Source organism: Asterias rubens, chromosome 20, assembly GCF_902459465.1.
Source record: "Asterias rubens chromosome 20, eAstRub1.3, whole genome shotgun sequence".
NCBI lineage: Eukaryota > Metazoa > Echinodermata > Asteroidea > Forcipulatida > Asteriidae > Asterias > Asterias rubens.
The window spans coordinates 4,431,042-4,445,023 of NC_047081.1; the positions used below are offsets into that span (position 1 = coordinate 4,431,042).

The 13,982-nt window shown below is 40.4% G+C and overlaps 1 protein-coding gene across 1 annotated transcript; it reads left to right on the plus strand.

Moving 5' to 3' along the window:
* Positions 1-5,253: 5,253 nt before the first annotated feature.
* Positions 5,254-12,915, plus strand: LOC117304122 (galactoside 3(4)-L-fucosyltransferase-like). The gene is made up of 3 exons (XM_033788622.1): positions 5,254-5,551; positions 6,249-7,351; positions 12,232-12,915. Exons 1-3 carry the CDS (start codon positions 5,534-5,536, stop codon positions 12,443-12,445), a joined length of 1,335 nt encoding a protein of 444 aa, XP_033644513.1. The 5' UTR covers positions 5,254-5,533; the 3' UTR covers positions 12,446-12,915.
* The last annotated feature ends 1,067 nt before the right edge of the window (positions 12,916-13,982 follow it).

Sequence of the window (13,982 nt, forward strand, 5' to 3'; positions counted from 1 at the left end):
GTTTTTTTAAAGATGAATAAGGTTTAATAATGGTTGTTTTGCCCTACTTTTTAGGCTTGTTGAAAGAAAAGGTTGGCAATAAAAAGTTTTTAACGAGAGCCACCGGACGATAGCGGGCGCTGTTACGAAAACCTGACCAGAGCCGTAAAACCAGGCTAAACCCTCGTGTTGGCGGATGAGATGCTGTCCCCGGACATTTTGTCCCGGTTTTAGATGCAATTGTGTCCGCCATGCTATGCTGTCAGCTCCAGACACTTTTGCGTATGCAATCGTGTCCGGGGCTTTTCAAAAAAATACATGACTGTATACAATGAGCGTGTATGCACTGAATCTATCAGCAGCATGAATACTCACTTATTTTATGGATGCAGCGAATACCCAACGACCGAACATTGCCCATGTCAGTCATGACATGCACTTATCTTGTAAAAAAAAATGGCGAACGTATTCCGTCGACAAATGGTGTTTAATTCACTGCAAGGACGGTTTTGCACGTGGGCGGACACAACTGCATATGCAAATGTGTCCGGGTGGACACACTTGCAATATGCAGCCCCGCAGCGTCCGGGCAGACACGATTGCATAATGCAAAACCGTCCGGCGGACATTATTGCATATGCAATAATGTCCTCCGGATAGTATTGCATACAGGACATAATTGCATGCGACACCGGCCCCAACTAAAAGGTGAATTGAGTAGAAATTTCACCCTCTCTAGTGAACCAACTTCCTTCAGCCATAAAAGTTTAGCCCGCATACCCAATCCCTGAAAATTCTGACAGGACTACTGTTCTCGCGATCTACTAGTCTCGCCCCAAAACGATAACGCTCGATATTGGGTAGTGTACTGCGCTCAGTTGTAACTCGCTATTAAGCGCGCCCTTGGCATGGTCGGCCGAATGTTAGTAAAACACTAAATCTTAAAAACAGATGTTTTAACCAAATTCAGCATTTTCTGCAAATTTTCAATTAAATAAAATACCTCTCATAATTATTTGTTTTGTTTTAAACAAAATCAACAAAACTTGGTTACATTGTTACCAAAAATAGCGATCTTTTCTTAATTTGCACTTACGGCTTTCCACAGTTTTCCAATCTGGGTTGGCGAAAATTCGGGCTGTGACTAATTAAACGTGATAGCCCCTTCGTTGGCTTGGAAAGCTTGCAGCGCTGATCCCAAGTGACTGGAAGGGAAGACCACGCGCGCGAGTTGAGTGGCGATCGCTGCAACTTGTTTGCGTATTTTTGTTATTTTGTTCTCATTTTGTTATTATAAGTAAGGGTTGACTTAATGGAATAAATACAATAAATCAATTCAGACAATATGCAATATGAAGAAGAGAATAAAGTGCCAATTATTCCGACCTTATCTGGAAAAAGAAGCGTGATGGAACAATATACATCATACTTAAGAACATAAACGAATGCTATGTGGGTGATTGTTGTTTTCACAGGCAGTGCTGTGCATAGTTTATTAATGTATGCCTGACCCCCATCGCCTCTGATATATTTATTTTGTTTTTGTAAAAACGAAGAAACTGTAAACGAGTTGAAAACGACCCTCGTGACTTCGCTGCTCGGTTCGTGGTTTCGCCTAGGATCTACGAGGTTGTCCAAGCCACAAAGGCCTCACTGACAAAAGGCTAGGGTGTACGCGGCAGTTTTAAAGGCAGTGTACACTGTTGACAATTCCTCAAAATAAATATCAATTGATATGGTTAGAAAACTGTCGTAAAAGTAGAATACAATGGTCTGCACAAAATATGCCTCAACATTGCGTGGTTTACGTTTAACCTCGTCGACTAACACGGTCGGCCATTTATGGGAGTCAAAAAGTTGACTCCCATAAAATTTAATGGCCGACCGTGTTGATTCGCGCGTAAAATGAAAATCGTGCAATTTTGAGTGATACTTGTGTGGATCATTATATTCTACTTTTAAAACATCTTTCCAACCATATACATTTCATAACAAACGGTTTCAAACGCTTTTTTATAGACCAACTCGTCCGATCCAAGGCAACGTGTTCCTTTGAGGCCGAGTTATAGTTAGCCTTTAGTCAAGGCACACGCGGCACACCGGATGGCACGCACAACCCCAAAAATGTAACGTACGAAAAAAGACTATCACCGCGAGAAGCGGCGAAGTCGCGAAGCGCCTTTACCAACTCGTTTCGGGGGCCTTATGTTTTTCTTTACATTTGCCAACGATTTTGGTGGGAGGAAATGTAACGAATTTGCATCGAACGTTCTAGTGACGTCATGCAAGTAATTGTGGTTTCTTATTGGCCAGAAAACTCACCACGCTAATGTATTATGCATTACATTTTCTCCCACCAAAATCGTTGGCAAAATAAAATGTAAAAAAAACATATGGCCCCCAAAACGCGGTGGTAGTCTTTTTTCGTGCGTTACATTTTTGGGGCTGAGTGCGTGCCATCCGGTGACGTCACGAGAAACCTCTCTATATAAGAACTAGAGGGCGCACTGGCCTATATACGCGCTCCGGCATGCGCGCAGGCGGCCATTTTCTAAGTTGACAAAACTGGCATCTCACAGCGTGTGTGTTTGTGCAGCCATTTTCTAAGTTGAACAAACGGCATCGCGTGAGCGTTCAATAAAAAAAACCTCAAACGTGTATTTCACATTCAACGCGCGTGCAGAATGACGCGCTTGTCATCTTGGGGTCCCGTGGCGTTTGTGCACGAAGCATCACTCGTGCGCCCTCTAGTTCTTATATAGACCTTTCTTTTGTTGATCAACAAACCGCCTTGGTTGGCATGGTCGGCCGAATGTTAGTAAAACACTAAATCGTAACAACAGATGTTTTAACAAAATTCAACATTTTCTGCAAACTTTCAATTAAATAAAGTACTTCTCATTATTAGTTGTTTTGTTTTAAACAAAATCGACAAATTGGGTTATATTGTTACAAAAAATAGCGATCTTTTCTTGATTTGCACTTATGGCTTTCAATAGTTTTCCAATCTGGGTTGGCATAACTCGGGCTGTGACGTTGCAAATTAAAGGTCTATAAAAAAATGGCACAAATTCTTAATTTTTACCATGTAACCTGACATTATGTCAAGTTGAAATATCGGTTTTTCTTCGTTATTATGTTGACTTCATTTTTACTTTTATATATGATGTTAATTAGTATTACATTAACAACATATGTCATTTTTATGGCCATAAACTACATTAAACTAAAGTAATAAACGAAACAAAATCTCCCCAACGTAAAACTCCATAAGGTTGGGACCATAATGGTCCCGGAAGTTGAAATACGCGCGAGACTTGCACAGTCTTACTACAGTGTGACGTCCTGGATATCAGGATCCATTTCTGGGGCGGAAAATTTTCAAAGCTTCATAGTTCAAATATTACCTGCAATAAAGCACTAATTTCAACAGATTCACACTCCATGGCAGCATATATTTTTCTGCGCTGGGTTTTGATCGTCATATATTCTTCAAAAATCCGTAATTTTCATGAAATAATGCAGCTCCCAACGTTAAGGAATTCCCATTTTTGTTCGTACTCTCACAGTCTGCCGTGTGTACGACGCACGACGCGCAAATCTTGCGTTGCGTTTGCGTGTTAACGCTGTGCAGTCAAGATAACGGTGACCAATAATTCATGCGTCTTGCATCACGCGTCTTGCACGCGAAAGTATACGCGTACGCACGGCAACAGACAACACTGTGAGAAAACGATAAAAACGGGAATTTTTTAACGTTGGGAGCTGCATTTAGTTCACGAAAATGGCGGATTTGTGAGGAATATTATGAGGACCAAAACCCACCGCAGAAAAATGTTTGCCGCCATGGAATGTGAATCTGTTGAAATTAGTGGCTTGTTACAGGTAAGATTTGAGTTATGAATATTAACTTTGAAAATTTTCCGCCCCGAAACGGGCCTTAATAGTTAGGACTCATAGGACTATAATGCCACAACAGAATCTTTTTTTGATCCGAAACGCCCTTTGATTCGCATTCTGTTCTTGTATAGATCATAGGTTATGTAGATTTATAGAGCGCTGAAGACACAATGGAAAACCAAAGATACTATCTTTGGGAAAACCCAGGCTTCGATGTGAAGTAGTGTTCATGCGTTTTGCACGTACGTACAACGTTCATTAAGCTCCTGGCCAATAAAAAGCTCTGCTTTGCTGACTCCGCCCAAAGATCCAGGAAGATCCAACACACTTTAACCATTGACGTCTATAGAGTTTAACAATGAGTCCAGTATAGCTGATTGTTCAACTAATATAAAAGATGTACCTAAAGGATTTAGGTGTCTTTTCAAACGATACCTGGTCTGTCAAATGTAATATAAAAGATGTACCTAAAGGATTTAGGTGTCTTTTCAAACGATACCTTGTCTATTAAAATGTAACATAAAAGATGTAACTAAAGGATTGGGAGACACTAGTTTGCAATGATAATGTTGTCTGTTCACCAACAACACTATGGACACCGCATGGAGGAAGACCTACAAGCAATATGGATCACAATATCATGTTTTGGGATCGGACTCCTAATTCACCGACCCCTCCCCCAAAAAGAACAACTACTATTTTCGCTTAACCTTCCCATTGTTTACAATAACACTATATCAGAACAATTAGAGATGTGTCTTCTATAGATGATCAAGATAATGGATTGTCTTGAAAATAAACAAGAAACGTGTTAAACAAGTATACTTTATATATACATGTATAATGCAGCCATTCAACGGGTTCTCTTACGGGGTTTAAAGACTTTGCACCACTGCTGGTGGCTGAATTAGAGTGGTAACGACTGGGGATGTGGGTTTGGGATTGGAATACTCCTTTAGTATAAGAGTATAGTGTTAGCATCTCGACGGCCTTCCTTACGAACCAAGCGGGTGAAAAAACGAACAATGAAACACCGGGGTTCGTTGTGGGATTTATAAGGATGTAGACAGTCGTAGAGGGAGGGGCTTGGGATGGAGTCTTCAAAGCAGACCTTTTTATTGGCCAGGAGCTTAATGAACGTTGTACGTACGTGCAAAACGCATGAACACTTGTCGCACTGGAGTCAGCTTCAGCAAGTAATCCTTTTGATGCAATAATTACAGCCTCCTTTACAAATCTTGCCTAGACTATCACTGGTGACAATGGCGAATTGAAAAATAAAGCTTTTGCGTCCCTGAGGGACGTCCTGCATATCAATAGTATAGTTGCGTGTGAAGGGTGAAGTAACAATACAGCGCTGACAATCTTCGATCATCCAACCTATTGATCCCCCATCTTACCGGCCATAGACCACCACTCATCACACTAGATACATGTAGATGGGACGTACACTGCTTTCATGAGACTGAGGAAGATGTGATATTGCCCAATACATGTGCCATGTTGTCTTTTTCTGCAACGGACGTTCTGTTTCGTTAATTTGGGAGCTTTTTTGGAGGAAAACCACAGGGAGTTTATTAACCGGGCAGCAGTATACGTTTAGGCATACCGTCAGAAAAACAATACTATACAACTCGTCGTGGGAACTTCGAACATGAAGCTCAGATTAAAGGTGATTTTATTCAGATTTTGAGCTATTAAAATGTGGAAACAGACAGCAAAACTTTGTACACTTTCGTGTTGCCCGTATATACAACGATTGGCATGTACATGTATTTACAAAGACTATTGAACCCTTCTAGTTACTAGATAACTTTAATAGTTTACTTTTAAGCCAATTCACTTCTGCAATATTTTAAGTCGTTTTAATTTATCTACAAGTTTACTTTCTATTTATTTATTTATTTCCTTTTATTGTTTATCCTTACCTTACCGCACCTATCCTATACACTAGACCATGGGCGCTGAACCAACAGAGAATTGACAAAAACAAATTAATGAGCTCCGAACAGTTCGGTCTTCATTCAATCCCAAGCCGATTCGCTCTTAATCCACCACAGCACTGTCAGAATCTTCTGACGCTCCCATTTATACACCAAGGTAAAGGGAAGAAATTATGGTTAAGTGTCTGACTAAATGACCTAAGTATCAAGACCAGGAAACCCACACTCCGGCGATGTGTCCATCACAACAATACACAGAGTTTGATGTTAGACCTCTCGGCCAAGACGAAAACACATTGAAACGTGATAAGGTTATTCAATCAATGCTCGGACTTTTACCACAATCCATGCAGATTTTTGGGGTTTGTAAGCTTAAGAACTATAACATTGTCACAATAATTTTAATAGCAATTATTGTTTTCTCAGGTACCCGTGTCGTCCATGAAGCTGTTTTGGCTCCTACTGCTTCTTGAAATGGTCCTACTCATTTGCTGTGGTTACCTTCTGTACAATTCAAAAACAACTACTGTAGTACATGAAGGTAGCTATCCACCAATTAGAATGGTGAAGCAATTGAACAAGCCAACTGGAAACAATCAGACCTCGGAAGATCCACCTAAATCAACTGTTCCGAGTAAACCTTGCAAGAAACGAATCGCAATCTTTAGGAAAGCTCCTGAATTCAAACGCTGGATAGAATTCAAAGATCTTGACGATCGATTCGACGAGGCTAGAAGACAGAATCCATCAAAGCAACCAGTCACAGCTCATTTCTTTTGCCCAGAGCATCAATGTGACATTGAACTTATAACAACGCTCAAACCTAACGTGTTAAAACAATGCGACGGAGTAATTCTCAACGTTGACTACGTCCAAGGCGCACGAAGTTTACAGAAAGCTGCGCTTAAAGAAGTGACCAACAGGACAAAGTGGTTCCTCTTTGCATGTGAAGCTGCAGCCAGGTACCAGCTAATTCAAAGAGACTTCAACACTCTTTCCTATCAGATTTCCATGACGTATCACTCAGAATCCGAAATAGTACATCCATTCAGCCAGTACATCCTGAACGAGCCGATGGATAACGAACCGAAGAATTGGAGTGAGGATAAAACGAAGCTTGTGGCGTGGATGGCGAGTAATTGTAACGATGTACCATGGCCGCGAATGTCGTACGTTAAACACCTCCAAGAACTTCTACCAATTGATATTTACGGTAGGTGCGGAACTCTTAATTGTGGTAAACGTAATGTGTCCAGACCTACATCAGCCAATACTGGCTGCATGGAAGCCATGGCAAACTATAAGTTCTACCTTGCTCTTGAAAACACAGAGTGTGACGAGTTTATTACGGCTAAATTCTGGGACAACTCACTTTTAGCAGGTTCAGTGCCGATAGTCTATGGCGGTAGAAAAAGTGCGTACGAACGCGTGGCACCACCCCACTCCTTTATCCACATCTCCGACTTCAAATCCAGTGAGAAACTCGCTGAATACATCCGATACCTTGACACAAATGACGACAAGTACAACTAGAAAGCACGGTAGCTGTATTTGAGCAAATACGGGTATCTCTGCCCGGCGGGGGGTGGAGCATAATATTCTGCATGGTTTATGTTGCACTTGGAGAAATGAAAATTGTGTGTGTTTTGGGGGTGATACAGAACAATATTCGCATACGTTACTCGCGAATACGAAATCCGACCATACGCAAGCGCATACGTAAGCATGCGCACATATTCCCAAATATTTTCACGACATACATGTACGTATGCCGACAAGTTTACAGTTATGCGATGTGCTTTTGGGCCACCGTACCTTTTTGATTGCATACGTTTGCGATGTCACAAATTTATTCGCAAATGTTTGCGCATACGTATGCGGTGTCAAGAAATTATTCGCGAATAAGTATGATGTCGCGATCAGACTGGATGCTAAAAATCCACAGATATATATTAGAAATTTTAATTAAACATATGCGACAAAGTATAATAAAATTTTCGACAACTCAAACATATTCGCATACGTTACTCGCGAATATCTTAACGAAATCCCACCATACGCAAGCGCATACGTAAGCATGCGCACATATTCCCAAATATTTTCACGGCATACGTATGCCGACAAGTTTACAGTTATGCGATGTCCTTTTGGGCCACCGTACCTTTTTGATTAGGTAAAAGTCAGCTGCCTATTATTACATGGACAAGTGATAACACTATTAATATCAAGTGTCCAACTTTTACTAAGAAACACTTAAGTTTGGTACTGTTACCAACAGTATCATGCAGTTGTTTTACAACATATTTCATTGCAAAGACATTTGGCAAGGTAATGAATCTCACATAAATTCCAAAAACATTCAAAACCTTTTCTTAAGATGCACTGTGAAAAGAATAATCTGTAAAAGCTAATAAGCTAATTTAAAACAATTTTTCTATAAAAATACTCCGTTATTGAATGACTATTGACTTACGGATTAACGGTGACGATTGCGAAGTTTCCTCACTCAAACTAAAGCTCATGTAACTAACAACCATACACGGTTAGCACGGTTAACATCCGTTGGCTCTCCGGGTTTTCACCGAACCCGTATGCCGTGAATAAGCTCCAGACCACGGCAGAGTGTTTTTGACGTTCACGGTGCAGGTCACACTGCGACCGGAAAATTCCCCATTGCAATAACGTGGGGAAAAGCTTCGGTGGTGATCGTCTCGCAGCGCAGCGTAGAGGATTCACTCATCACGTAAATAAAACAACCTCGTTATATTTTTACGTTGCAATTCTGATCGGCTTACAAGCTTTAGGTACGAGGTTGGAATTTTTGGTTCCGTTTTTTACGAAACCGCGGCTTTAGCTTGGGATGTCACTTGGGCTTCGGCTTGGGCTTCGTCTGCCTGTTTGAAGCCCCGTTAGAAAAGCACATGTTTTCTAAATAACTGACGGAGCCTAAGCCCAAGCCCAATATGTGGCCACGGTTTTGCAAATGCAAGCTGAAGAAGAAGGAGAAGAAGAAGAAGAACTAGAAAGCACGGTAGCTGTATTTGAGCAAATACGGGTATCTCTGCCCGGCGGGGGGTGGAGCATAATATTCTGCATGGTTTATGTTGCACTTGGAGAAATGAAAATTGTGTGTGTTTTGGGGGTGATACAGAACAATCTGTAACATGAAGCTTATAACTCCGGCAGGCATGGGGGCCCTGAAGGGACATATCGCTAACAGGTGCGCATACAATTGCGATGTCACAAATTTATTTGCAAATGTTTGCGCATACGTATGCGGTGTCGTGAAATTATTCGCGAATAAGTACGATGTCGCCATCAGACTGGATGCTAAAAATCCACAGATATATATTAGAAATTTTATTTAAACGTATGCGACAAAGTATGCAATAAAATTTTCGACAACTCAAACATATTCGCATACGTTACTCGCGAATACGAAATCCGACCATACGCAAGCGCATACGTAAGCATGCGCACATATTCCCAAATATTTTCACGACATACATGTACGTATGCCGACAAGTTTACAGTTATGCGATGTGCTTTTGGGCCACCGTACCTTTTTGATTGCATACGTTTGCGATGTCACAAATTTATTCGCAAATGTTTGCGCATACGTATGCGGTGTCAAGAAATTATTCGCGAATAAGTATGATGTCGCGATCAGACTGGATGCTAAAAATCCACAGATATATATTAGAAATTTTAATTAAACATATGCGACAAAGTATAATAAAATTTTCGACAACTCAAACATATTCGCATACGTTACTCGCGAATATCTTAACGAAATCCCACCATACGCAAGCGCATACGTAAGCATGCGCACATATTCCCAAATATTTTCACGGCATACGTATGCCGACAAGTTTACAGTTATGCGATGTCCTTTTGGGTCACCGTACCTTTTTGATTAGGTAAAAGTCAGCTGCCTATTATTACATGGACAAGTGATAACACTATTAATATCAAGTGTCCAACTTTTACTAAGAAACACTTAAGTTTGGTACTGTTACCAACAGTATCATGCAGTTGTTTTACAACATATTTCATTGCAAAGACATTTGGCAAGGTAATGAATCTCACATAAATTCCAAAAACATTCAAAACCTTTTCTTAAGATGCACTGTGAAAAGAATAATTTGTAAAAGCTAATAAGCTAATTTAAAACAATTTTTCTATAAAAATGCTCCGTTATTGAATGACTATTGACTTATGGATTAACGGTGACGATTGCGAAGTTTCCTCACTCAAACTAAAGCTCATGTAACTAACAACCATACACGGTTAGCACACTTAACATCCGTTGGCTCTCAGGGTTTTCACCGAACCCGTATGCCGTGAATAAGCTCCAGACCACGGCAGAGTGTTTTTAACGTTCACGGTGCAGGTCACACTGCGACCGGAAAATCCCCCATTGCAATAACGTGGGGAAAAGCTTCGGTGGTGATCGTCTCGCAGCGCAGCGTAGAGGATTCACTCATCACGTAAATAAAACAACCTCGTTATATTTTTACGTTGCAATTCTGATCGGCTTACAAGCTTTAGGTACGAGGTTGGAATTTTTGGTTCCGTTTTTTACGAAACCGCGGCTTTAGCTTGGGATGTCACTTGGGCTTCGGCTTGGGCTTCGTCTGCCTGTTTGAAGCCCCGTTAGAAAAGCACATGTTTTCTAAATAACTGACGGAGCCTAAGCCCAAGCCCAATATGTGGCCACGGTTTTGCAAATGCAAGCTGAAGAAGAAGAAGAAGGAGAAGAAGAAGAAGAAGAACTAGAAAGCACGGTAGCTGTATTTGAGCAAATACGGGTATCTCTGCCCGGCGGGGGGTGGAGCATAATATTCTGCATGGTTTATGTTGCACTTGGAGAAATGAAAATTGTGTGTGTTTTGGGGGTGATACAGAACAATATTCGCATACGTTACTCGCGAATACGAAATCCGACCATACGCAAGCGCATACGTAAGCATGCGCACATATTCCCAAATATTTTCACGACATACATGTACGTATGCCGACAAGTTTACAGTTATGCGATGTGCTTTTGGGCCACCGTACCTTTTTGATTGCATACGTTTGCGATGTCACAAATTTATTCGCAAATGTTTGCGCATACGTATGCGGTGTCAAGAAATTATTCGCGAATAAGTATGATGTCGCGATCAGACTGGATGCTAAAAATCCACAGATATATATTATAAATTTTAATTAAACATATGCGACAAAGTATAATAAAATTTTCGACAACTCAAACATATTCGCATACGTTACTCGCGAATATCTTAACGAAATCCCACCATACGCAAGCGCATACGTAAGCATGCGCACATATTCCCAAATATTTTCACGGCATACGTATGCCGACAAGTTTACAGTTATGCGATGTCCTTTTGGGCCACCGTACCTTTTTGATTAGGTAAAAGTCAGCTGCCTATTATTACATGGACAAGTGATAACACTATTAATATCAAGTGTCCAACTTTTACTAAGAAACACTTAAGTTTGGTACTGTTACCAACAGTATCATGCAGTTGTTTTACAACATATTTCATTGCAAAGACATTTGGCAAGGTAATGAATCTCACATAAATTCCAAAAACATTCAAAACCTTTTCTTAAGATGCACTGTGAAAAGAATAATCTGTAAAAGCTAATAAGCTAATTTAAAACAATTTTTCTATAAAAATGCTCCGTTATTGAATGACTATTGACTTACGGATTAACGGTGACGATTGCGAAGTTTCCTCACTCAAACTAAAGCTCATGTAACTAACAACAATACACGGTTAGCACGGTTAACATCCGTTGGCTCTCCGGGTTTTCACCGAACCCGTATGCCGTGAATAAGCTCCAGACCACGGCAGAGTGTTTTTAACGTTCACGGTGCAGGTCACACTGCGACCGGAAAATTCCCCATTGCAATAACGTGGGGAAAAGCTTCGGTGGTGATCGTCTCGCAGCGCAGCGTAGAGGATTCACTCATCACGTAAATAAAACAACCTCGTTATATTTTTACGTTGCAATTCTGATCGGCTTACAAGCTTTAGGTACGAGGTTGGAATTTTTGGTTCCGTTTTTTACGAAACCGCGGCTTTAGCTTGGGATGTCACTTGGGCTTCGGCTTGGGCTTCGTCTGCCTGTTTGAAGCCCCGTTAGAAAAGCACATGTTTTCTAAATAACTGACGGAGCCTAAGCCCAAGCCCAATATGTGGCCACGGTTTTGCAAATGCAAGCTGAAGAAGAAGGAGAAGAAGAAGAAGAATATCCACCACAAGGACAATATCTCTGCCGTTGCACGGGCAGAGATAAGAATATCCACCACAAGGACAATATCTCTGCCGTTGCACGGGCAGAGATAATATCCACCACAAGGACAATATCTCTGCCGTTGCACGGGCAGAGATAACGAGTATTTTGCGTGGAGATACAAGGGTCATCTCAAGCATTTCTTCGTACCACTGAACGTCAGTAATTTGATGTGTAGAATGGTTCCATGGATGAATGACGACCCGGTTCCGTTTCGGACTGTTAAAGATACGGAGATGTTCAAAAGTTGCCTTCATCGACCAATGAAAGGACCGAAAATTATGACCTATGATAGATGGGTGCCTTGGACATGATATGAACTAGTGTTGGAACAGCATTCAAGTGCCTTTGAATTTATTTTAAACTTACTAGCTAAATTCATTCGTAGATTATCGACAAGTAGCTTTAACATTGAGGTTGCAACTTCAAATCCCGCTCAAGTAAGTTTATATTTCTCCTGTCAGTTACACTAACTTTTATTTTACTTCTTGGCTGAATCACAACGTTTATGGAAGCTTCTCGAACAGTAGAATTACTTTAGTGACGATAGATTGAAAACTTGGTGCTTTCTTTTGCAAAGTGATGGACACATGTCTTGGTGGGTTTTGTTCTACAATGTTTGGTATTTGAATGTTGTGTAATGGTTCTTCGAAACTTCATCAATCGGAACCCTGACCCTCGCGTATTGTACACTTTGTCCTGATGAAATGGATTGAAGGCAGTGGGCACTTTTGGTAATTACTCAAAATAATTGTTAGCATAAAACTTACTTGGTAACAAGCAATTCGAGAGCTGTTGATAGTATATTGAATTGAAGTACGTAGATTTCGAGAAAGAGGTAATTTCCACTAAGATATTTGAATTTGATTTCGAGACCTCAGAATTAGATTTTGAGGTCCTGAAGTCATGCATCTGAAAGCACACAATTTCGTGTGATAAGGGTGTTTTTTCTTCTATTGTGATCTCGCAACTTCGACTACCAATTGAGTTCAAATTTTCGCAGGTTTGTCATTTTGTGCATAATGTTGAGATACACCAAGTGAAGTGAGAAGACTGGTCTTTGACAATGACCAAAAGTGTACAGCGTCTTTAAAGACAGTGGACACTATTGGTAATTGTCAAAGACATAGTCTTCACAGTTGGTTTATCTCAACATATGCATAAAATAACAAACCTGTGAAAATTTGAGCTCAATCGGTCGTCGAATTTGCGAGATAATAATGAATGAAAAAAACACCCTTGTCACACGAAGTTGTGTGTTTTCTTACACTGTTAGAACTTTGGGCAAAAAATTTCCCAACTTATTGCCCAACGTTGGTACAATAGTCAGCTTCAACATCTATTGGGCAATTATAGCCCAACGGTCGTTGGTCAATGTCATTGCTTATTGATTGAGCAAACGACCTACACACAAGTTGGGAATTTACTTCTGCCCAACCTTTGGTTTGTTTAGTACGTCCAAGGGTTGGTAATAATAAGTCTCCCAATACTTGGGTAGTAACAGTTACACAAACGTTGTATAACCATGTTTCCTCATATATTGGTCAACCTTTTAGAATAACTGCTTAGTAGTTGGAATATGACTATGCAATAGATGGGCAACCGTGTATCATGATAATGACCACTTGTTGGTAAATTTCCGTTCGTTTTTGTAAATTGTTGGGCACAAATCCATTACTAAAGCTCAGTCGTTGAGACTAGATTGAACCAAATTATTCATCCAACAGTTGAGTAATTAGCACAAACATTAATGAAAGACTTCAGAAAGTACTTCTTTGCTTTTCCTTTTTTATTTGTGAACATCAAATAAGCAATGAAACAACTTTTTTGTACAAATAAATACATACATAG

Excerpts from the sequence above, each read along its gene's own strand:
- LOC117304122 (XM_033788622.1), top strand. Across the intron at positions 7,352-12,231 it reads ACAAATGACGACAAGTACAA|CGAGTATTTTGCGTGGAGAT; the intron begins CTAGAAAGCACG and ends GGGCAGAGATAA.